This window comes from Diplotaxodon limnothrissa, linkage group LG20 (assembly GCF_057381915.1).
Source record: "Diplotaxodon limnothrissa isolate DT_005_m linkage group LG20, D_limnothrissa_male_GT1.1, whole genome shotgun sequence".
NCBI classification, from domain to species: Eukaryota; Metazoa; Chordata; class Actinopteri; order Cichliformes; family Cichlidae; genus Diplotaxodon; species Diplotaxodon limnothrissa.
The window spans coordinates 33,775,294-33,800,551 of NC_140615.1; the positions used below are offsets into that span (position 1 = coordinate 33,775,294).

The following is a 25,258-nucleotide window of genomic DNA, read 5'->3' on the forward strand; positions in this document are numbered from 1 at the left end:
GTTGTAAAATAAATTTGAACATCATGTCCAACCCAAACATTAAATCCCAACCATTTGTCTATTTACACTTGTATTACACACACACACACACAGTAGTGAATGCTTCATTAATCTGTGCTTAAGTGAGTTTGTTAAGTAAACTGAATTCATGTACATGGACTTCTTGAGAAAAGGTAGAGCTTGTACATTTAGAGTCACTTGTTAACATTTTGCCACTTAACTTATGTCACTCTATAATGACTATATCATGTGTTGCAGTAATACACTATAACAAACCTGAGAATAATAATTTAAAAAAACACGAACACACAAGCAAACAAAAACCTATTTTATTTATTTTATTACTTATTCAGTTTAGGGTTAAGTAAATAGTGAGCTTTGGGTTTTCAAAAGCCACCTGTAAGACCAACAATGATTTTTGACTTTAGAGTTTTCTTTGCCAGTGAAAAGAAGAAAAAATGCTAAGCGGAGGCAGTTAGCAAAGACAAAAAGTCAGACAGCACACCACTTTCTAAATCCTAATATGACTCAGTGTTAAGATAAGATAACCTTTATTAGTCCCACACGTGGGAAATTTGTTTTGTCACAGCAGGAAGTGGACAGTGCAAAAGTTATGAGGCAAAAATTAGAATACAATAAGAATAAATACAGTATACAACTGTACAGAATAGAATAAAATAAAATACTATATACAGTAGAATAAAATAAAATAAATATACAATAAGATAAAAATAGAATACAAATACAAATACTATATACAACTGAGTAAAAATACAACGATGACAGAAAGGATTATTGCACTTAGTATTATCTGTTAAGATTTTTGACTTGTGGTGATTTCATAAGCACATAAATGGATGTGTGCATTAGTTTAATTGATTTTAAACAAAAAATTAATTCCATGTAAAGAAAAATAGAAATTCTCCATTCATTGTGTTTCATAATTTATTTTTCATTGTGACAGCTTAATGCCTCAGAAATGTTAAGTAATTGGGGCTTAAGAGGTTAATATGCAAACGTGTTGCAAACAGAAAAGCAGCCACTTAAAGTCATCAAACAAACAAAAATATTTAGATAATAAACAGTGTTGCATATTTGCTTCAATGATCCACAGCTTTGCGTCACTGAAATATTGATAGCCTTGTAATCACTGAGGTTTCCATATTGTTACATATTAACTTGTGTTCGCACGTCGTATTAGCATGCAAATAAATAAATAAATAATACATGTGTTTTTTCCTCAATGTCACTTCCACTTCAGCGGTAACCGTCAACAGAGTTGAGCAACATTATTTCAGAAAAATCCAGAAACAACAGGGGCGTCACTTCCGGTGGAATGTTCCAACGGACTTATCCTTGGACTTTAAAAGGACCCGCTGAAATTGAGGCCGTGGCAGCATTAAACTCAGGCGTTAAATTCATTTTCAAATTGATCTGCTGAAAAACAGAACAAAAATACATAACGAGGAAAAATAAGATTATAGGATCCCAGTGCGTGCGTTTCTCCATCCTTTGATTTGTATACACTAAGTAATCAGTGGAGCTCCTTCGAAGGTAAGATGTGACGCATTTTATATGAAATTTAGATGAAACAAGTACATTTTATACCAAGATTTTAGGCTCGCTGGGCTTTTGTCCAGCTGGTTGTGACGCAGTTGCACATCTTGCTTAAACCTCGATGCTGGGGGTGGGGACTCAAACACCTCTACACATTTGAGATCGGTGTGTATTTTATTCTCAAGTCGTCGGGGATGTGTTTGTTCTGAAGGATGGAGCTGTCTGACCCTGCAGAATCTGTCCGATTCTTAGGATAGAGCGCTGCGCATTAAGGTTTCCGCTGACCAGATGTGAAGGTCCTGTTAGTTAGAACGAACAGACAGAAGGATTTAAGAAAGGGATATTGCATGGCTGTCATTTGTTTAGGATCTTTGGGATGTTTATGAAGATCGTTTCTAATCTCAATTCTCAAATAGTCCCAGTAGATCTGCAATTATAAATAAGGATGTATATATCCGGAACAGTACTGTATGTGTAATAAAAATACTCTTATTTTAATTTGTCTTTCAGTTGTTGCACTTTGAGCCAGACATGATCATGGTCCACCTGACGTCCTCCTCTGGTAGGTTCCCTTTCTCACTCTCTTCTCTTAATCTGGATTACCGTACACCTCAGCATGGGTGTCAGGGATGGAAGCTGAGGTGTACTGGCATCAAATTGGGCTGGAAAACAAATATGATGATGTTTGGACAGAAGTTTTATAAACATACACAGCACGACCAACACATTTTATAGGAGAAATTTCTTCTCGTGTTACAACTTCAGTATTATTATTGTTCATTATTGTATACTGACTATAATTTGTACATATACTAATTATAATGCTTACTTTAGCACCACACCTTATTCAGTATGCCCAGTTAACCTTCGTTAACAGCTGTGCATCATTTATGCATTAATTGTAAATTCATCACCATATATTTTTTACTATATGTCAACATTTCAGAACACATTCAATCTAAAAAGTATATAGTTTAAATTGTCCAGTGCATTCACTTAAGATTATCGACCTTTGTGAATCGTGAGCTCTGAGTTTTCCTTGTTTTCCATTTGGTCTTTTTAGTTGTTACCAGGAAACATAGGGTATTACATAACAAAGGTCTTCCCGTCATGCTTTGCACTCATTAGGGGCAACCCAGAAATAGAGACCTGTTTGAAATTGACAGTGCATCTCTGGCTCTGGCTTTCTCCTCTTTTTATTAGTGACCAAGAGAGTGAATTGAGTGGTTAGATTAAAACTTGCCAGTAAAATCTTTTAGCTAGTTTAAGCTGCATGCGTGGTTCTCTAATGATGCTTAGGGTGACAAAAGTTAACCAACTGGATTATATGGGAAGCTTGGCAATTCCATGATTTCCCGATTTAATGCAGAATCTTATCTGCATTAACTGTTGTGCTTTGTTTTTCCTGTAAAAAAAGATTTAGATAGTAATTTAAATACCAAATTGCAATCTAGGCTAAAGTTCTGAATGAAAAGTAAAAAAGCATGCTGTCAAGTTAAAGTGCAAGTGATTGTTGGCTTTCTGTTGTGTCTCATACGCTGTTTTCTTTCAGATGAAGAGTCTCTTGAATTCGCCTGGCTTTGGAATCACAGGAAGTTCAGGGTGAAAAACACTTGAAGGGTTAAATATATTGAAGCTTTGCAGGTCATTATCTGTGCATATTGTCTTGGACAGCACTGTGACTTGTTTTAAAAATATATATATAAAAAAAAAAAAAAGCTCACAAAAGAGGAGGCAGATAGAAAAGAATTTATTTATTTTTTTTAATTTGTGGGGCCAGTTTTTGTTTTTTGAGGGGGAGTTTTTGGGCTGGAGAGAAGCTGTGTCAGCAGTCATTCCACGTTGCTGACTGCAATAGTGAATGTAGTCTTAATACTGCAAGCTTGTTTTTCATAAAATGCAGATTATTTCCAATTGTTGAACTGCAGGGGCTTATATTATCAATATTAATAGTGTATACATTGCTTTGAAACAGTATTTGAAACATCCTTCTGTCTTATATTTTTGTTTGTATTTTCTTTGAATGCTGTCTGAGCTTTAAATTTTAAATCCTGAATAAACAGGGAATGCTAATTTAAACTTGTTTATATTTGATAAAAAAAAGTTATTTAATTTCAAAATAAATCAGCTTTTTTTTTTTTTTTTACAAACTTTGACATTGTTTAATGGTTGCAGCTGAACTAAACAGTCCCAGACCTGAAAACTATAAACACTGTTAAACTTGTTCCTTATTTTAACAGACCATATTTAAAGCCCTTATAAAATGGCTTAAAGGTCTGAGTACTGACTTGCTGTATCAAGCAAAATACAGGAAAAGATAAAGAACCATGTAATTGAATTACAACAATGAGAAACGTTATGTATAAATAGTGAATTTATACAGCATTTATATACTGCTTTCCTAGTCATCCAAACTGATAGAATCTGGTTATAAACTATTAATATTGACAATATAATGAAAAAACAAACCAACTAGGAAACTAGGTGGGTTGCAGGTTAATTTTAATGACAGAGTCCCCATTAAAGCCTGGGCTGCTGTGTTATTAATATTAATGTTAATTTAAGCTGTGTGAATGTTGCTGCCATGTCCTTGTGTAAGGTCAGTTTGTTTTGACCAGAGTTAACAGGCTAATTGATCTCTTGTTTGGTATGTGTCAACGCAGTAGGTCCAACTCACTCTCACTGTAGCCAAGGCTGTATGTAGTAGTCCCCTAAGTATCCATACTTGTTCCCCACACCAGTATTTGTGTGTGTTTGATCCATGATACGAGTTCACATTTGAGTTTTAACACTTACATTCATCCTGTTCAGATTTTGTATGCTATTGACTTATTTATTTTTCAAATACTATCTTTGATCTTAGAGGTTATTGCATGTGATTTTGGACAGCGTTTTGCTACAGTTAAACATGTGTAATATGTTTGATTCATTAGTATAAATGATAATATAACAAGCAGATAATGAGGCAGTCCTTAATGTTGCATGTGGTAGGCTGCACACACCTGACTTAATGTACAGTAACAAATGCATTGTAGTGATCTGAAAAGGGATGAATGTATCGTAAGGTTGGTCTCCAGCCAATAATCATGCATCTTGGTAAGTGCCATTTCTTTTACATAAGAGGAGGGAGTAATATTTTCCTTTAAAAAACAAAATTAAAAGACCTGCATTATGATTCCCATGAAAATTCTTTTCTTTCAAGTAATAGATGGTATACTTAAGGTTTAAGATTACATTTCAGAATTGTTACATTTTTTTCTTCTTGTGCTCGAACTAAAGTTTGTCTAAATCCCAAAATATGATTAGTAAACTATACCAATTCAGACACTTGCATCAACATGCCATCTGGTGTGGTCTTCTGTCAGTAGGGCTTTAGCTTTTGTTTTTCTAAAACCTCAGCAGAGATTATTGACCTAACACAGAAAAATACTAACTGCTGTTATCGTTTGGTCTCAGGTTTCTTTCAGTGCACCAAAAAACTCTTTCTGAGCGATCGGGCCACAGAACTTCAGATCAAGGAGTTTGCGCGTAAAAATGCAGCTAATGCACTGTCAGTTGCCAACATGGTCATGGGCATGGCCTCGATTCTCAGCAGCCTTAATGGGTGAGTAAATAAAGGAGTAATGGGTTTTACTTGTCAGCTGCTGGATGGGCGGAGTTTGTAAGGAGGAATCATTATGTGAATGAGTGTGGAAATGAATGATGTTGTGCATCAATAACCAAACTTTAGTCATTAAACACAACGCAATAAAATCAATCAAAATTTCACAAAACCCAGGAATAAATCAGAAAACACAACAGAAAAAAATAAAAGTAGTATTTCAGAAGCTGAGCTATAATTTAGCAAACATATAAGTGTTTTCAATTATTGTTATTATTATTATTATTATTGTGGTTTTATTGTTTGTGTTTTCAAACAACAATGTTATTAACATCCTGTGTTTAGCCCATCAAGGAAAATCATAATATTTATAACAGATTACGAGCCGCTCTAGGTTTAGTTTAAAGGCACAGTTTGCTTTCCCAAAAATGGCAATTTTCTGTATATAAAAAAAGAGACTTTTCTAACATTGTCAGAACTTTTGAACTTGCAGACATTTAACCCTTTTTACTTAATTGTTCAACCTAACAATGACTGGCTTTGTTCAGGCACCATCACGCTGCGTGTTGGCTCGTTCTGATTGGCTACCTCCTGGATTTGGCAGATGGAGCAGTTGCCAGGCAACTCAATGCATGCTCTGCACTGGGTAAGTGGAGTGTTGTGGTCAATAGCACTTACCAAAGATACACTTCCACTGTGGTGTTGGCAGGGCTTGCTGCACAATCTTTTTGTCTGAGCTTTTTTAATTTGGCCACACAAAGAGATCCAGTAAAGGGAACCTTTGCAATTGAAAACTCTTCTTATGTTTCCAACAGAAGAGTCATGAATAATTTATGCAATGTTATTTGAGATTCATCAAGTTAACTTCTTTCAAGTTATTTCTGTGCTCTAGACAAGACAAGATGAATGCATATTTAAATACTTGCATATTTACGCTTTAAGGACTATATTTGTGGCTTGTTTACAAAAGAGCCCAATGCCTCATAGTAAAAGGGAAAGTATAAATAGCTTTGACATTGCTTCCAGTCTGCAAATTCCTAATTTCTGAGATCCCAAAATAGTTTTCAGTTGCATCACAATACATTGTTGGCTGCACATTGCACATTGCAGGGGGCTTTGTGTCTCAACAAGCCTTTTCTGCATGACTTTGCAGGTGGGTGTTGTTGTGCCCCCCACGTATTTTGTCAAATGAACAATAACTTTCTGATTAAGCAGCCTAATTCCACGGGATCATGGCCCAATTGTCTATTTTATCCTGTTGCTTTGGGTTCTCGGCATATCTGAAATTGCTAAAATTGTTGACCCTGGACTGTGGAATTCCACCTCGTTCATCTGTGCCGTGGCCTGAATCACCTCATCCTCATCCGCTGAAAACATGCTATGTGCTCCTGAGGGATAAAGAGATAAGGCAGTGGAGAATGTTGTTTATAGAATGCCTGCCTGTTGGGCTGACACTGACATTTCCACTTGAGAAATTTTTGCACATTCACCGCACGGCTGTCACATGACATGGCACTGGCAAAGATCAGTGCTGAAGAGACATAATACATCTACTGTGGCTTTCACGATTAATGTGCTATGCTAATAGAAGCAGTGTGACACAAGCCTTTCTAAAGCTTATTAGTACAGCTATCAGCAGCAAACATGCCAAACCTTCCTTTTTCATGTTCAGGTGCAAAGCTAGATGATTTTGCTGATTTCACGACCTTTGGGATTGCGACGTCATTGCTCCTGAGAACATCTGATCTGCTCGACAACATCCTGTGCATGTGTTACGTCCTTTCTGTCTTTGTCCGCCTCTGTTTCTTCTCCAGTGGTAAGTTTAAAAAAATGTAGTCTTATTTAACACTGTCATTTTCAATTTAGTCTTTAATTTCAATCATCACTTTGCAAAGTAAGGACATAGTTTGTGTTGTTTTTCCTCATAGGCATCCCTTTCATGTATCGTGGCCTGCCCTGTATTTACTCGTCGGCCATCTTGGCAAGTGCCTCTTTGCTGTCGGGGGGAAACATGGCATTGCTCCGAGTCATTGCAGTTGCCATGATCCTCTTCATGATCAGCCAGAACTTTTACCCTCATGACAGAGTGCTGGAGTCGCAGGCCTGGAAGAAAGTAGTCTACGCTGGAGGTAAAGTAATTTTTAAGAATCTGAAAATCTTAACCGGAACTGCCAAAACCTATAAATGTTTTTACTGTTATTTACTTATTTATTCTTAATGAGGTTTGAGCCTCTTACTGCATGTGTTTATGAATTCTAAACTTAACCACAAGGAAACATTTATTTAACTTATCCCAGTCCAAATGTAAATTTAAATCGCTTTGTGCCAAAATTTGAATTTAAATTCATTGAAGCTGCTTTTTGGAAAAAATGTCCTGGCTGTTCCACATTCAAATGTTTTTGTGCTGTGATAAAGATGGAATGCTGGCTAATCAGTCCATTCTGCAGATCAAAGCATCTAGTAAACACCTCGATATTAATAAGAAGTGTTGGGGGAAAAAAACATTATTGAAGCCCAGATAATGAGTGCAACACCTTCATTTCGTGCAGACATTCAGTTTCTTTTTTGTGTTTTTATTCTCAGGAATCATCATGTTGTTCTGCTCTTCCTTCCCTCCTGCGTGTATGTACTACCTGCTGTGGTCTGTCTCCTACATTTTGTTCCCAACATCCCTATGGAGCAGTAAAGTGTAAAAGGGATGCTGGCACGCTTAAAAACACTCCCAAACAGGTTTACCTCAGCCCGTCCAGGTGAACCAAGGCTTACAGATTACTGCTGCGTCTTACTGCTGTGGAGGATTCAAGCTAATTCATGCATCACATGCATGCACTCTGCTTAATGTTTTTATTTTGTTTTGTTTTTTTTAGATGACACCTCTGAGGGAACCTAAAATCAGTAAGAATGATTAGCAAGGCATTTTATGTTACTGGTGAGGATTAACCTTCATCCTGTCATCTATTAAACCCCCTTCTTCAGTATTAATCCAATCTTGGTCAGTATTGGGAGCACATGGCAGCAAGCACATCTACAGTATGATTCTAAATATTATTTTAAAAAATATATATATTTCCAATATTTTCTTACTTCTAACTTGTTGTGGTTTATCGCAAATGACTTAATAATATTTATTTCATAGTGTTGAGTGTAGTTAAAGAAATGGCTACTGAAATAGTAACAATTATGTAGGTATGTGCTCTAATCCATGAATCAAAAGTAATATCTCATTGAGATTCAGAATTTCATGCCCTCTCTGCATCTATACTTTAAAACAAAGTCATTTTAATTCATCCAGTAGACCCATTTTGATTGAAATTATATTTTTTAACGTTTGTTTTTTGGATTGAGATCATTACCGTTTACGGAGAGGTCTTAAATCCAGTGATAAAGGAAAATATAATTATTTAATATGATTGTAGTAGGGCTGGGCGATATGACCCAGAATTCATATCTCGATATTTTTTAGCTGGATGGCGATATAAGATATATATCTCGATTTTTTTTTTTTTAAAGCCATAAGTTAAGAACAAAAAGAGAGTTCTAGTCACACTGTGTCCCAGATGTGGGCGCTTTTATTTACATACAGCGTAGATGTACATGAAGAAATTATTCAAAAATAAATTATCAGCATTTATTAAATAATCATGGTCCATAAATAAAAGAAAACAATGTTTTTTTGTGCATAACAAAAAGCTCACAATTGTGCAGTCAAAATGTAAACTAATAGACGCTGAGCATAGTAACAAAGAGACAGATTTCACAGCTGCACCACGTCTCTGAACAGGTGCCGTTTGTGGTCCTTATACACACACAGTACGGTAATATTACGTTGAAGCACAGTACGTATCACTCCGCGAGGCTCCTCCCCGGTAGCCCTAATCCTCCAAGACAATCCATCAAGCGGTGCAGCTCCGTAGCTTAGCAAAGTCATATTAAAACATTTTTTGACAGATTGCCGAGCGCTGTGTACCACATAAAATCGGTTCGCGGTCAGTAAGCACAACCAGAATTCATACATAAGGCGCACTGTCGAGTTTTGAGAAAATGAAAGGATTTTAGGCCGTGCAGCCCCTCCTGGCTGCATGTCGTTAGCGCGGTTAGCTCGTTAGCGCGGTTAGCTCGCTAACACGTTGACGCCGTCCAGCCCCACGCACGGTAACTCGCTAACGGAGATTTTCCGCTTTCATCTTGTCATTGCCTGCAGGTGAAGCTATGGGGGAGGCGGAGTTGTGTTCAGTGAAGGAGAGGCGAGGCCGAGTAACGTTGCGTAGAGACAAAAGTGGACGAAAGAGAGGCAAACCTGCGGCTCCACAAGTATAATTATAACGTAACATAGACTATATCGATATAAACGATATTGTCACATCTTATATCTCGTATGAAAATATATCGATATTTTTAAAAAACTCGATATATCGCCCAGCCCTAGATTGTAGTGTCCTTCACAATTTTGATTTGCTGTTTGAATATATGTTTTAAATAACTTACTGACCAGTACTCTTGTAAGTTAGGGGCTTTTATTTAAGCTTCAAGACTATATGATGCAATAGATTCCCTTATTTCATCAATGTGTGATTATTTTTTTATTGGGTTATTATATGCATTTGCCTCTGTTTTAAGAGGCATTATGGTTTAAATAGTAAGTAAATCCACACTGGACTGTAATGATGTGATGAATTAGTGATGTCACAACAGGTGTCTTTAGAACATCTTATGTGGCATAAGGAGTCAAGTTGAAATACTAAATCCCCAGCAGTTTTCTGCCTCATGTAGTGTGAATTTACCCTTAGAGAGGCTTCCAAACCTTTCCTGCCATCTAGTGGGTAAAATTACTGCACGTTCTGCTTCAACTTAAAGGTAAGATAATGTCAGAGTCAGTGCTGAGTTTGATCACAAGCATAGTGCAGCAGACATTAAACCCGAAGAGGCTGGTGGAGGAAATAATGTGTGTGATGATATTGGCCAGTATATATCTGATCTGAGACAAATCACTTGTTTTGTAGATCTTATTTAGTAAGAACGCATTTTTGAAATCTCTCATTGTGTTTCACAGTGGGTGTTAGTGCCTCTGCATTGTGAGTAACAAATGATTATGATTGTTAGGTTTTTCTCTGCATGTATTATTGTAAGGTCTACCTTACAATATAAAGGCGACTGTTGTTGTGATTTGTATAAATAAAATTGAATTGAAATGAGAAGATTATATAGTTTTGTACCAATTTGTTCAGAAGCCCGATGAAATGTGAGCACAGAGTAACAGTTGAATGTGTCTGTTTTCAGGCCTAAAGATAGCAGGGCGGGCAACAAATCATAATTTACACAAATTATGATTTGTTGCCCGCCCTTTAAAAAACCATCATCCTTGAGCTCACACTCAGAGGTGTATGAAATCACTCGCAGTTTAGGTTCAGTGATTTTAGTTACTTTAATCAGTCTTCTGTAAGCCACAGCTTTTTGGAACTTAAGTTATCCCTATTATTCTGCCTTAAAGAGCTATTTGAAGCAATGATAATCAAGTGGAGCACAATTTTACAACACAAGATCTTTGTTAAGAAATAAAAAAACAAAAACAAATGTAAGACCACCCCTCCTCCGAACGACCAGGTCCTGTGTCTCACTACAGCTGAGGTGAGGAAAACTCTACGCAGAGTCAATCCACGTAAAGCTGCTGGACCAGACAACATCCCAGGCAGAGTGCTCAGAGAATGTGCTGATCAGCTGGCAAATGTTCTCACCGACATCTTCAACATCTCTCTGAGCAGTGCCGTTGTCCCCACGTGCTTCAAGGCCACCACCATCGTCCCCGTGCCCAAGAAGTCTTCTGTGTCCTGTCTCAATGACTACCGCCCTATCGCACTTACACCCACCATCATGAAGTGCTTCGAACGGCTCGTCATGAGACACATCAAGACCCTGCTGCCCCCCTCACTGGACCCAATGCAATTTGCATACCGCCATAACCGCTCAACGGACGACGCCATCTCCACTGCACTCCATCTTGCCCTGACACACTTGGACAAGAAGGACTCACACGTCCGAATGCTGTACATAGATTTCAGCTCAGCATTTAACACGATCATCCCCCAACAACTGATCGGAAAGCTGAGCCTGTTAGGCCTGAACACCTCCCTCTGCAACTGGATCCTGGACTTTCTGACCGGAAGGCCTCAGTCAGTACGGATCGGGAACTGCACCTCCAGCACCACCACACTGAGCACTGGGGCCCCACAAGGCTGTGTGCTCAGTCCTCTGCTGTTCACACTGCTGACTCATGACTGTGTAGCAACACACAGTTCAAATCACATCATTAAATTCGCTGATGACACGACCGTGGTGGGTCTCATTAGCAAGAACGACGAGTCAGCGTACAGAGAGGAAGTGCAGAGACTAACGGACTGGTGTAAGGACAACAACCTGTCTCTGAATGTTGACAAGACAAAAGAGATGGTTGTTGACTTTAGGAGGACACGAGGCGACCACTCACCGCTGAGCATCAACGGCTCCTCTGTGGAGATCGTTGACAGCACCAAATTCCTGGGTGTACACCTGGAGAAGGACCTCGGCTGGTCCCTCAACACCAGCTCCCTGCACAAGAAAGCCCAACAGCGTCTCTTCTTTCTGAGAAGACTGAGAAAGGCCCGGCTTCCACCACCGATCCTGACCACCTTCTATAGAGGAACTATTGAGAGCATCCTGAGCGGTTGCATCACTGTCTGGTTTGGGAGCTGTGCCATATCAGACCGCAAGACCCTACAGCGGATAGTGGGAACAGCAGAGAAGATCATCGGGGTCTCTCTACCCTCTATTGAGGACATCTACACCACACGCTGCATTCGCAAAGCCACCAGCATTGTGGCTGATCGGACACACCCCTCTCACACACTCTTTACACTCCTGCCATCTGGAAAAAGGTACCGAAGCATTCGGGCACGCACATCCAGACTGTGCAACAGCTTTTTTCCACAAGCCATCCGTCTCCTCAGCAAAAAGGGACTGACTGATAAACACGCACACACACACATACACTAACATTATCACTCAGCTTAACTCAAATACCTCAAAACATTGAGACTGGACTGACTAACCAACACAAAGCGCAAACACACTGACCTACACCACCAAACCATCGCACACACCAACCTGTAAATGCTCTTTTGCACAATATTATTACTAGATATATTATATATTATTTTTTTTTTTTGCACTAACTTGTCTTGTAGCACCTTGGTTCCTGGAGGAACGTTGTTTCGCCTCACTGTGTATTTTTAAACTGTATATGGTTGAAGTGACAATAAAGTTGAACTTGAACTTGAACTTGAACTAATGTCTTCTGATTCAGTTATGATTTAAAATCACTGTAGTTCATTCTCGACATGGTTTACGATAACCAGTGTTACGATTAAAATCGACAGTGAACTGAGCGCAGATGTACTTGTCATTCATTGGTGGATTCAGCTTTTCTGTTTGGGTGTTTCTGGTTTTGAAACTGTAAAGTCACAGTAATTAATGTCTGCATGCCAAGAGCATTATAGATACAAAAACTGTACTTTGCCCAAAGATAGTGGAAAAGTTCTCAAGTATTACTAAAATCTGTGCTTTTAGATCTGTACAATTTGACCACAAGGCTGTATTAATAAAAAAAATAATACTTGGAATTATTGTCTTGATTCATTACATTTTTACTGAACTGGAAATGTTAGAACTCCTGTAGTCACTTTTACCATGTCGGATTGCTATCAACGTCTCAACTAAACCCATACACGGTTATTAATAAATTGTGATTGATCTCTAATGTGAATGTTACTGACATATTTACCATACACTCACTGGACAATTTACCCTTTTGCCTTCAGAGTTCTTAATGACATAGATTCAGCAAGGTGCCGGAAACATTCCTCAGAGATTCTGGTCAATATTGATATGATGGCATCACACAGTTGCTGCAGATTTTCTGGCTGCACATGTATGATGCTAGTCTTCTGGGCCATCACGTCCCCAAAGGTGTTCTACTGGTTTTAGAGTTAGTGGCCACTGGGGGCCACTAGAATACAGAGAACTCATTGTCAAGTTCAAAAACAACATTTTTGAGATGACTTGAAGTTTTCAGCATTGCAGGCATTAGGAGACAAGCACAATGTAGTCATAGAGGGATTGACATGGTTAGCAACAATACTCAGGTGGCCTTTAAATGATGCTCAGCTGGTACTAAGGAGCCAAAAGTGTTTCAAGAAAATACGCCCGACACCATTACATCACCAGCAGGCTATCGAGGTGATACAAGACAGGATGGATCCACACTTTAGAGGTTTTTTTTTTACTAACTTCTGACCCTACCATTTAAATTTTGTAGCAAAATCTGACACTTATCAAACAGGCAACAGTTTTCCATCTTTTGTTGTACACTTTTGGAGAGACTGTGTGAAATGTAGCCTCAGTTTCCTGAGCTGACAGGAGTGGCACCTGGTGTGATCTTCTGCTGCTACAGCTCATTCACTCCAGGGTTTGGTGTATTGTGCCTTCACAGCATACCTTGGCTGTGCTAGTTTATTTGAGTTACTGCTGTTTTCTTATCATCTCAAAGCAACCTGTCCTCTGGCCTTTGTCATCAGTAAGGCATTTTCACCCCCACTGGGTATCTTTATTTTTCTAGTAAAATAGTAAAATCCTAGTAAAACACTCAAACCAGCTCATCTGGCAATCATATCATGTTTAAAGTCAAAATGTGATAGTTTCTTCTGATTCTTCTTCTGGTCTGAATTTCAGAAAGACTTTTCACTATTTCTTATATACCTACATTTAATGAGTTGCTACCATGTGATTAGCTGATTCAATAACTGCATCAACCAGCACCTGTTGTTTTGCCCCCAACAACAAGTATACCCGAGAAAGTGGCGGATGAGCGTAGGTCTATTCGATCAGTCCTGCCATTCTCTTATATTCAGTTATGTCAATGACCTCAGAAATACAAATCGGTGTTGTATCAGCAATGTGCAGCGAGGACTCAAACAGCTTGATGATGGCTGAAAATGCTGGTCGCTCTTTGAAGCTCCACATCCAACAGTACTTCATCAGGTCATACCTAAATACATATGGAGACATTTAGAATTCATCTGCGTTTCATCTGTTTCACAAGCAAATCAGTATCACTGTCATGGCTGCTTATCATATGAAGCTAACCAATCACAATCCTGGATAGCCTGTCACAAAGACTTTTAAAGTTAGAGGTAAACACTGAGCAAACACTGAGTGAATTAGTGAGCTTTAGAGGTGCTGGTTCTTAGACAAGCCTGATAGCTTCTTGCAGCAGTTTTATATTAAACATGAAAAGACGAGTGTCAATCTTGTCATCTGAATTATTATCAAATCTGCAAACTGCATCTTTAACTCATCCTCATTGCAGGGACTTTAAATCTTAATGCAGTTTTTGTGAGTTTGAACTGACTTTGACTTTGACTATACTGTACTTAATGCATGTATTTATATATATATATATATATATATATATATATATATATATATATATATATATATATATATATATATATATATATATATATATACACACACTCCATACAGATTTGTTCATACGTCCCTGTCTATTGCTTGCTTTTAGGTGAATTACACGTACAAAAGTCCACCGCAGTTCTTTGGTCTCTTCATTCGATAAGACGCCTGCAGCTTTGGAAGCACTGTTGAAGGCTTCAGCTCAGGGTATGGAGGGGATCCTGAGGTATGGGAAAAAAGCATTTTTTATTAGCTCTGTAATGTTGTTAATGGTTTGATTGTAGTAATTAGTAGATTTGGATTAAGATAAGATAGAAATGTACTATAAAACTTTGGCAGATAAGATGACAGTACTTTACCTAAAGTGATCAGTTCATATAGTAGGATTCCAAATGACCACCTGGTGTGCGGGGAGAACAAAACAAAACACTGTGACTCATAGAAACATGATTTTTAAAGCATGTAATGCACATACAAGAGCAAAGACAAAAAATGTGAATAATAAAAAATATATATCGTGTGTCTTTGTTTTGTTTCCTTAGCCATAACTCTGCCCTTACACGTCGCTTCTGTCGATACTGAGCAGCATCATAATCCGCTCTGGAGCCTGCCATTTCAATGGCACCTTTGCTGCCCTTTGTCTAATTGCTGAATCCATTTTGCGTCCTTCAAATGCCACGCCCAGGCCAGATACTCGAGCCGAGAGGCCTGGGCCAATTAAGATGTTTCTGGCAGCAACATCACCATGCACCAGCCTGTGCTCTGACATCAGGTAATCCTGGAGGAGGATCCAATTACAGCTAAACATGTCAATCTTTTTGTTGCAACAGTTATTCAAGATTCAAGATAAACAACACTTTCCAGCATCTTGGGGGGAAGAAATGGCAGAATGTCATCTGCTGTAGGGCGTGACATCTAAAATGAACTCGTTTTATTCCAGTTGTGTGTTGGGAATAATTGGTCTAAAAAAAGTGACTCACCAGGCCAGCTGCAATCTGTTTTGCCACCAGAAACACTGACCTCTCAGAGAAGTTTTGCGAGGGATCTGCAGTGCTTAAATTGTTCTGGAGTTAAAAATAAGTCCTTGTCATTGCAATACATTGAATAATTGAAGATTGCCTTTGCCACTGAATAGGTAGAAGGTTTGGATCACTTACATTTCTAAGTGTCCAGAGGAAGTGAAGGAGATTCCCTGGGTTGTAGGCATCTAAAACCAGGTACATGGGTAGACGTTTGGTGTGACAGTGCAGCATCTGCACCACATTTTCATGTTTACACACTGAAGCACAGAAGAGGAGCCACTCAACAAATTCTTTAGCTTCAGGCTTGCCAGAGGCATCTGTATGGGATTAAATTAATAGAATAAAAACTGGACAAGCTTAACTCCAGTGATGACCCTTGCTTTATATCAGATTTATACAGTACCTCGAAGGCACTTAACCACCACGACAGAAGAGGCTCCACCTTTCTTCTTCAGCAGACCTTTACAAATGGGGCCATAGCAACCAGTCTGCCAAAACTCTAGTCCCTCAAGAACACACTCTTCTGGGATTTCCCAGGGATCTAAAGCTGCCGGGACCTTTGGAGGACCTACAGAAGCTGTAGACAGGGATACAATCTGCTGGCCTGATACAAGGGCAAATATAAGTAAATAAGCACTTGGCATTACTATGAGACACTCAAACAGAAATATGTTAGATTTTTAAAGGATTTCACGCTGTTTTAATGAATTGACATATAGTTATTGCAGCTCCTACCATTTTTAAAATGAGGTGAAGTCCTGTGTCGTCGTTCTTTATTTTTACATAGAGTATAAAAAATGAGAGCCACCACTAACACCGTGCTCAGAGCCAACAGGGAAGGGATTATAATGAGGGCAAGTGTGCCTGATGACTCTTCATCTACAAAACAAGTTAAAGAAGCAGGTTCAGAACATTTCAAAGTACACGCTGTTGCTTTCACCATTTCACAATTACTTTTTCACACAGGGGCAGGTCGTTTGTCATAGCTTTTTCCCCCTTGAGAAATTACACCATCATCTAAAAACTGCATTTTGTATTTACCCCGGTAATCTTTGTCTTTGTGACAAACATGCAACAAACTAAGAAATCAGGAAGGGGTCAAATGCTCTAGCTGTCGTGTATACAAGGCAAATGAACTTCCAGCTAATAGCAATGCAATCATTATCATGTTTAAAACTTACAGGATGGACAGAGAGAGGTGTCATTGCTACATTTTGTGTCCACGTCCATTAGGAGCAGGTCGCATTTCTCAAATGTGGGAGAATCTGCAGACCGTATCAACAAAAGCAATTCAAGGGTTGCCAGTCGAGAATTTTATTCCGGTGTTGAGTAAAACTAATTAACTTTGAAGTCATTTGAAAATGAAAAAAACAAAACAAAAAACGAGCAACGCACAGTCTAAATGTTAAAAATTAGTCTTCCTACCTGACACCAGAGGCTCTATTGTGCGGGTGAACAAACATTTACAGACCTTATAATATAAAAATTAACAGCAGTGGGGAAAAAAGAGAAAAGAAATCATAATAACACAGCTGTTATCAGCGGCTTTTCAGAATACAGGCTCGGCACTGTGAGGGCGCTGACCGGAGAGTGGCGCTGGAAAGTTGACTGACTGTTAATTATTAGCAAAGCAACAGAAACGATAACATTAACAGGAGTCATGCTCACACTTAATGCAACCAAAACAGGTTAGTCACTAAACTGTGATGAACACACACACACATCTCACAAGAAATGTGTCTCTGCTTCATCAGACAAAATATGAAAGACAAAGTAGATAACAGGTACGGGCGTTAAGAAAAAGGGGTAAACCAGGTAAAAAAAAATTAAATTAGTGAGCTTAAATAAAATGTATATTTAAATGCGCTAACGCCGATGTTTATTTACTATATTCATATATAATTAATCGCATCGGATGTGTAAGATTAGTTAAAATCTAATAGTTTTACAAGTGAATGTTGCCAGCTGGCGCTTTGGATGACATGCCAGCCTCAGTCTGTTGGCAACCACAAGAGGGCAGACTTGCACAAAAAATCAACAACCACTACTACAATTAACCGACACACAACCTTCCTAGTTCCAGATCTCCAAACGCATTTCACGGACCTAAAGCAACCATGTAAAATTCAGGAATCACTCAGAAGCTGTTGCACTTTGCAATAGGAATACAAAGAAATTTGGAGAAAAAAATCCAAACCGCAGACCAAAGGTCATACACAGAGATAGGTTACCCATCTCTGGCTATCTGCAAGCATGTTCTACGTGAAAATACGCGTCCCCAAGGGGGAACTCCGCCTTGCAACGGACTGAAAACACTCACAGAACTCCCACCCTTTGCCATTCACCATTGGCGTAATATACGCGCTTTGGGAACGCCTCCCACATCTCCGATTGGACAGAACTGCCTGCCGTCATAAAAGCAACACGGAAAACGATTAAAAAAAGTTATGGAGCGAAGCCTAATCGGATCACGTCTGTTGCATGCTGCTGCATAGTTTTCAGAATAAAAAAAATCAGCTGTGCTTCTGGAAAAAACAGGAGAGAGCGCATAGCGCGCGACGAGGCGCAACGAGCAGAGTTTCGGTGTTTTGAAAGGATCAGATAACCGATAACCGCTGAGTTCGGGGGAGGACCAGGTGTGTTTTCCCGTTTCTAAGGACTGCCTTGTTGATGTCACCATGGAGGAGTGCTGGCGAGTAGGACAGGTGCGCAGGGTGAAGTTGCCTCAGTGGGTTCGCATGAGGAACTGTCAGTGACAGAGGACTTTTTCAGCAGCTGATGAACCTCGTATAAACCCATTTTTTTCACGTTTTCCTGTATTTTATTTTATTTTATTTTTTAAATAAACTATTTCCGTCAGTGTTGTCAAATGTGCTGGCGTTTCCTGAAGTCCAGAGTGGGATATATGCTATTTTCCCCACGCTTTTCTGACAGGCACTGGTGCGCGCAAACTGCTGGACTCGCCGGTTCCGTCCTGCTCTGTAACACATATCGGGGTGTAACAGTGCGGGGGAAGCTACTGTTGGTTATTAACCGCACATTGCTGTGAACTGGGGTGTGGGATCGAGACGCCCCAGCATCAGAATCAGCACTTTCCGCTTCAATGCGACACTGACGCAGCTGGTCTCACATTCCAGTCGCGGACAGGTGATGCTCGGATAAGTCAATGGAAGGATATTTGATTCTCAGGAGCAGCTGAGCAAAAAACAACAAGCAAACAAACAAACAAAAAACCAAGAGTTGTTTTCCTCGAGATGGAATACACCACAAGGCAGCAGCATCATTAACTTCTCTAATCGGCAATGATTTTTCCGTGCGTCATTGCGTCTTAGGTTTTGAAGCGGTTGTTGCTTTGAAGGACAATCGTTCTTGGACTTCCCTATAGGTTTTCAACATCTACCAACAATGTCCAAGACACTGAAAAAGAAGAAGCACTGGTCAAGTAAAGTGCAGGAGTGCACCGTGTCGTGGGGAGGTTCCGGGGAGCTGGTCACTGTAGCGGAGGTGCGAGGTGGCGCTGAGCTGGGAGAGTTCCCCTATCTTGGACACATAGTGTCGGAGGCGTTGGTGTGTCACGCCGGGAGGCTTCCCAGCATTGGGGACGTTCTGCTGGAGGTTAATGGCACTCCCGTGAGCGGACTCACAAACCGAGACACGCTGGCTGTCATCCGCCACTTTCGGGAGCCAGTCCGCCTGAAGACTGTGAAACCAGGTGTGTGTCCAATGTTATTTTAAATCACTATGACATCCATACATAAAATAATTCCCCCCTGAAAATGAGAACCTGAAAATAAGAACTGTGGACTGGTGTGACTGAGATGAGGAGGTAGCCTGTGTTAAAGTGTGTGCGTGTGGTTTATATTTGGAAGCAGACTTGCAGGTCAGCCTTGTATTTTCAGTTGGCCTAAGCATATCTAAATTGTCAATCAGCATACTTCACATTCTTTCATTCATTCATGTGGTGACTCATATTTACACAACCCCTTTACTGGAGTAAAATCCTGCCAGACAGCATTTGTAAAGGGCATGCTGTGTTTCACCATGCTTCCTCATCTTCTCCACATCTGCATGGTTCAAAGATAAGACACGAACCCCCATTAAGGTCACAGGCCTCTGCATGAACTCGCATAATACACATAATCTTCATTTTATCACTGCACAAGTGTCACATCTACACTTGTGAGCTTGTGTGTTCCACATTAAGAGACTCATAATTCAATGCATGAAGGTAAATATACACTGTTATTCAAATATTTGATATATTATGTTCAGTAGATCTGCTCATAGTGCACTTATTGGCTCTGTCTTTGTTGTTATCTTACTTACTAGCGGTAGTTTATAATTCTTCCTGTCCTGCACATACATGCTTAATCAATGCCACTGTATTATATGTGTAAAAACATACCGGATACAAACTAGCCAACTGAAGGAGTGTAAATGGAGGCATAATAGTGGCAAGGGATTTGTTAATGGTTACCTTGCCCTGTTAGACTATGTCATTTCGCTTGCATTGTAAAGGTGAGAATGAGTCTAATTGGATCAATTACACACATGCACCTACTTTAGTTGCCAGAATGCTGCACACACACTTGACTATATTTACTTTGTAGTTGGTTTCTATTACAATACATAAGTATCAATTCTAATATTCTTGGATGTACTGGTGAGATATATATATATATATATATATATATATATATATATATATTGCATTAGGTCAGTTCTCAACACCTACACTGTTGCAAACATTTCTTATTGACCTTGTGTTACGTAATGCATTTTAAGTGATGTTCAAGCTGCACTTGCTCATCCCTAGGCTGCTTACCATCAGTTCCTCTGTTCCCCATGGGACCTCACTGTGTGTTTAGATCTGTCCCCTCATCCATGATTAATTCATGCATCATCCATTATTGATGGCCGCTGCCTGCCAGGATGACTAGTGGCTGATGACCAGATCATATGTTAGCCGACTGGCATTCTTGTAAACTTGCATTCTCACGAGATTGCAAAGTTAGGAGAGGAGACATGCAAGTACAGAGCTGTGGATCTTGTGGTTGTTTAGGTTAGGTTTTGTCCCCTTCAGTGAAAAAAATGTTATAGTACATTATTGCATGTTTACCTTGTGCTTGCAGAGCAAACAGTAAAAGAAGTTAGAAAAGGAATAATTTTTCAGGTGTCTACCTGATGGAAATTTTCCATCTTTTCTTGTTGCCTAGTTTGTCTTCACCTTATCTTCACCCCACAGCCGATTATGGCTTATCGCTACACTTTGCTATTTCCCATCACCTCTGATATTTTACCATATCTAATCTTTTATGTTCATTCTCACTTTTGCCTTGATACTTTTTTCCTAATCTTCTTGCATCTATGCGCTCCTCTTCCTACTACTAATTTAACAATCTTGCATTGCCCTTCTACTGGATCATATTAAATGGTAAATGGCCTGTATTTATATAGCGCTTTACTAGTCCCTAAGGACCCCAAAGCCCTTCACACATCCAGTCATCCACCCATTCACACACTGGTGATGGCAAGCCACATTGTAGCCACAGCCACCCTGGGGCGCACTGACAGAGGCGAGGCTGCCGGACACTGACCACCACCAGTAGGCAACGGGTGAAGTGTCTTGCCCAAGGACACAACGACCGAGACTGTCCAAGCCGGGGCTCGAACAGGCAACCTTCCAATTACAAGACGAAGTCCCAACTCCAAATATTAATGTTACCTTTCTGCCACGACAGTTTTGCAGCTTTAAAATCAAATAACATTTTTGTTTTTTCATCAAAGCTGAGAGTTGTTGATGTTTCGCCTCTGCCATCAAGACAGAAAACAGAAGTTTGTCTCTAGTGGTCCTCTGGCTCCTGCCCAGCCAATGCACTCAATATGCAGCTCCCATCCTGAGAGCTGAGCAAGGCAGTAACCTTGAGGGGACGATTGAGAGTAGAAAGGTAGTGACGGCCGTTACCTGTCGCAGTTTAGAGACCTGTGAGTGGGCAGGTCATTGATTAATGCTGTAAACAGACATAGATCTGCTTGTTTTTGCCTCATGGAGCTTAATGGATGGGCCATTTACCTCCCAGGTCCTGAAGCACCTTAGTTACAAATCAGGTCTGTAACTGAAGTTGTTAAAAAAAAAAAAAAAAAAAAAAGGCTCTTGGAAAATTTTCTGTCTCTTTTTTTTTTTTTAAAGTCTCACAGATGGATAATGATGATGATAAGACCAATGTTCACTTTTTACAGTGTCATGAAATTCTGTCTAAGGAAAGCACGTGGAAACCTTTCTGGAGGCGAGATTTAGATTGTCACATTTCAAAGTGCTAATTGTTTTCTCAGTTAACACATTTCTCTTTTAGACTTAGAAAGTCTTGTGATAAATGTGGTGTTAAAATGTACCCGCATATAAGTAATGCAAGTATAACATTACAATAAAGCGGGGGATGATTCTGCTGGACCTTTTACTTAAGGTGTTAATAAAAGTGACATTTTCTTTAAAGGAAACAGAAATGAAGTCTTTTATTTTTCTTGATTTTGAATATTTTTCCTTGTTCATACAACAGATGAATTAAGCTTCAGCTAGGTATCTTGAGATGCCACATGAGCCTTTTTATTGCAGAGAAGCGTTTTTTAAAAATTTCTTCATGTAAATCAAAAACACCGGCGATCTAGTCTGTTTGTTTGTCTGTGTGGGTGTGTGTGTCGGGGTGGGTGTGTGTGGGTTGGGAGGAAGGAAGTATTCAAAATATGTAATTCAGTGCAAACACACTCCACTTAATAATACGGGAGTGGTGATGTCAAATGAGCTTCCTCACGCTTGCCTATCCAAAGCACCTCGGGTATCTTGCTTGAGGATTTGAACAATAAAGTCCTTTTTAATGCATGTAACCCCCATTTTAACTAATGAGCCAAAAAAGAATCCTGAAGACATTGCCATGAGCAATCCTGTAACAATAAACTTCAATAATAAAGTAGGAGATAATTTCAGTGGATTTTATTCCACCTGTTAGGCCTTTTTCCTTGGATCTTCTTACGCTGTCATATATCACTAACCTGTGATGCTCGGTGCTTTCCAGGAGTGAGTTAATATGATGAAATGCTTTACTTTCCATTCTTAATTTGCTTTGACGACTACCTGAAAATGTGCTTTCATGCGTGTAGTTGATGCTATGGCTGTTGCTGAGCAAATGTCGAATTCAGCACCTTTACTAAGTGCACCTTATGTTTAGCGCTGCAACCAATAATTATGTTCATGACTGAATTCTGTTATTTTCCTGAATGAGTCAAGGTGTTATTTTTCGTCCTATGATTATTTCCATAAACTAACTGTGATGTCTTGAAATGTGCCGTTTGATCAAAGGGACAGTTCGAAATATTCGAAAGATATTCAGTTTTCTGTTATGACACAGAAAAGAACCAAATCCTCAAATCTTAGAAGCTCATAATGTTTGGTGTTTTGTCTGTTAAAGTTATTATTAGTGTAATTCCAGCTGTTTCCATCTATTTAATGGCTTTGTAGATTGTCTTACAGGAAGACAGTCTTGACTATTTTAAATGTTCCTGATTTTGGAATCCATTGCCGAATCACTGGAGGTTTTCTAGTTGTCTTTTTTTTTTCATTACATTGTTGAAAACTGGATTTCTGGTGTAACATCGAGTTTCACATCTCACACGTGTGCCATCAGGAGTACAGCGGAGCATTAAGCGCACAGTTTGTGTTAATGTGATTCCCTCACAGGTTCAGTCAGAGCTTCGACTAAGCTGCTCTAACCCAGCTGAGACGAGCTGTCAGCGTGTGTCTGGTTCTGTGGCTCCTTCTCCCCATGGTAAATGTAACTTCGGTTCCAGTTGCTGCTTTTTTTCCCTGCGCGTCTACTGTGAAGCCCAGGTTTGTCCTAGAATTTACCTTGGAAAGAAGGTGAAAGTTTTTGCATACCCAGATACTTTGAAGTGTATTAGATTTCTCTTTACAATCTGAGTGCCATAAAACACAGTCAGTGTTACAAGTGCAAAAGGAGCTTTATTGGTACCCTTAGTTTCTGCGGTCTCTACTTCATTGGGTTTTTTCTATGCCTGTTAAAGTGTACGCATCTTTACATTTAAGTCACATCCATCCATCATGGCCTCCTACTGGCTGGAATCCCAGCTCATTCCCCAGTCCAAACTTCTGCACCTTTTGCCTTTACACCAATCAGTGACATGGGATGATGGTTTGCTCAACTCCCCAGATGACAGCACTTGCCATGGATGAAGAACATGTCTTCCTCTTCTTTTCTTCCCTCCATCCCTTAGTAGCAAAGCCCCTTCAGTTATTAGTGAAGCCCTCTCCTTCAGTAGCTCCTCCTAAGCACAACTCTGCACTATCTCACAGTCTCCTTGTTCACTTTTGCCTACATCATCTTGCATTCCTCTCCTCCTCTGTTCAATGTTAAGGGGAAAAAAATGACAGAACAGGGACAGTGTAGGTTTGCATAGTAGGACTTATTTAAATTCTTTGATTTCTGCATAATTTTAAAAGAAGTTTAGCAAACTGGGATTCAACTTCATTCTACGTTGCCAGTCCTGTTCGTAGAGCCGCATTGCAGTAATGAACTGGCCAGCAACAAAGATAGCATCTTCATATGAGCCATACCTTTCATTGGCAGGCGCCACAACTTGGCAGGCATGTTCAAAGGCAGTGGAGATGAGTGTGTGTGCTGATTCACCAAGACTGCCTCTTTCTACTCACTGAGTGGTCATGCTGCGCTGTCAGCAGCAGCAGTGTCTCCAGGTTACTGCTGGTGGAAACCGGCAGAGAAGAAACATACACAGAAAAACTTGCACGTTTTTTCCTTTAAGACTCGTTGCCTCCTTTACTCAACTTGACTATTCCTTGGGGTTTTTGCAACAGTGATGCATCTCTACCTTTTTAGCCCCATTTCCTATTAGATGATGTCAGGATCTAAACTGTCCATGTATTTGTTAAGACAACCTGTTTTGCTGCACTACATGAATGAAGCTTTGACATTTTTTAACACTTATTTGCACCGAGAAAGTCAAATCATCCAAGATATTTTTCACTGTGAATGTACGATTCTGTCTGGGGTTTTTTGTGTCCTCTGAGAAAGATATAGCGATATAGAGAAGGCATCTACTAATGAAATATAGTTAAGCAAAAAATTGTGAGACATTAAAAGCAGTTACAGACTGCACCAAAGCATTCATTCATTTTTACAAAACATTAAGCTTGTGTGTTTTTATTAATTCATTAATGAGTGACTTCTTGCATAGCTTTGGTGAAGCAGTTTGTGTGGTAACAGCTAACTGTTTCTCTCTCATCACCAGTTAACAATATCATTGTTTTGCCACGCTGAGCACTGCTACCAGCTTAACGATAAGAAGTGTTTGTGCCTCCTGTATCGGAAAATAACAGCAGGAGGTAGCAGGGCTGGAGTGAGCTGCTGCCACACAGCACACATGAAGACGATGTGCTTTTAGCAGAAATGCAGCGCCATCTGACTCTCATGTGTTCAAGGACAGACTGGCCATAGACCAATTAACTTAAGAAAAGGTCCCTTTTATCCAACTGTAAGCTGCAACCAAG

General features: G+C 39.6%; 3 protein-coding genes across 8 annotated transcripts in view; 2 read left to right on the top strand and 1 right to left on the bottom strand.

Annotated features, from left to right (window-relative positions):
• The first annotated feature begins 1,350 nt into the window (after window positions 1–1,350).
• On the top strand, window positions 1,351–10,349 carry tmem269 (transmembrane protein 269). 5 transcript variants are annotated; one of them, XM_085343944.1, is made up of 7 exons: window positions 1,351–1,554; window positions 2,068–2,119; window positions 5,014–5,161; window positions 5,707–5,804; window positions 6,831–6,974; window positions 7,087–7,287; window positions 7,742–10,349. In XM_085343944.1, exons 2-7 carry the CDS (start codon window positions 2,089–2,091, stop codon window positions 7,849–7,851), a joined length of 732 nt encoding a protein of 243 aa, XP_085200070.1. In that variant the 5' UTR covers window positions 1,351–1,554; window positions 2,068–2,088; the 3' UTR covers window positions 7,852–10,349. The 5 variants fall into 5 exon arrangements, with proteins under 5 accessions (XP_085200070.1, XP_085200072.1, XP_085200073.1 ...); XM_085343946.1 differs by lacking the exon at window positions 1,351–1,554 and adding an exon at window positions 1,566–1,722; XM_085343947.1 differs by lacking the exon at window positions 1,351–1,554 and adding an exon at window positions 1,730–1,853.
• Window positions 8,627–17,255, bottom strand: LOC146611317 (tyrosine-protein kinase STYK1). 2 transcript variants are annotated; one of them, XM_085343942.1, is made up of 10 exons: window positions 17,107–17,255; window positions 16,863–16,946; window positions 16,417–16,560; window positions 16,085–16,258; window positions 15,817–15,998; window positions 15,640–15,723; window positions 15,220–15,437; window positions 15,019–15,059; window positions 14,784–14,880; window positions 8,627–14,234 (listed from the first exon to the last, which is right to left on the bottom strand). In XM_085343942.1, the coding sequence occupies exons 2-10, from the start codon at window positions 16,909–16,911 to the stop codon at window positions 14,063–14,065; spliced, it is 1,161 nt and encodes a 386-aa protein (XP_085200068.1). In that variant the 5' UTR covers window positions 16,912–16,946; window positions 17,107–17,255; the 3' UTR covers window positions 8,627–14,062. The 2 variants fall into 2 exon arrangements, with proteins under 2 accessions (XP_085200068.1, XP_085200067.1); XM_085343941.1 differs by having other exon boundaries at window positions 16,085–16,285.
• Window positions 17,256–18,144: 889 nt separating this feature from the next.
• Window positions 18,145–25,258, top strand: part of magi3a (membrane associated guanylate kinase, WW and PDZ domain containing 3a) — a 107,726-nt gene continuing 100,612 nt past the window's right edge. Inside the window, exon 1 of the mRNA XM_085345209.1 lies at window positions 18,145–19,393. Within this exon, the coding sequence (XP_085201335.1) occupies window positions 19,087–19,393 (307 nt within the window). The 5' untranslated portion in view covers window positions 18,145–19,086. The remainder of the gene's footprint in view (window positions 19,394–25,258) is intronic.

Coding starts and splice junctions, on each gene's coding strand:
- tmem269 (XM_085343944.1), top strand. CDS start 2,089: ATGATCATGGTCCACCTGACGTCCTCCTCTG. Junction 5,162..5,706: donor ATTCTCAGCAGCCTTAATGG/GTGAGTAAATAA, acceptor GGCTTTGTTCAG/GCACCATCACGCTGCGTGTT. Junction 6,975..7,086: donor CCTCTGTTTCTTCTCCAGTG/GTAAGTTTAAAA, acceptor TTTTCCTCATAG/GCATCCCTTTCATGTATCGT.
- LOC146611317 (XM_085343941.1), bottom strand. CDS start 16,911: ATGGACGTGGACACAAAATGTAGCAATGACACCTCTCTCTGTCCATCC. Junction 15,060..15,219: donor AGTATCGACAGAAGCGACGT/GTAAGGGCAGAG, acceptor CCCGCACACCAG/GTGGTCATTTGGAATCCTAC. Junction 14,881..15,018: donor ATATGAACTGATCACTTTAG/GTAAAGTACTGT, acceptor CCCATACCTCAG/GATCCCCTCCATACCCTGAG.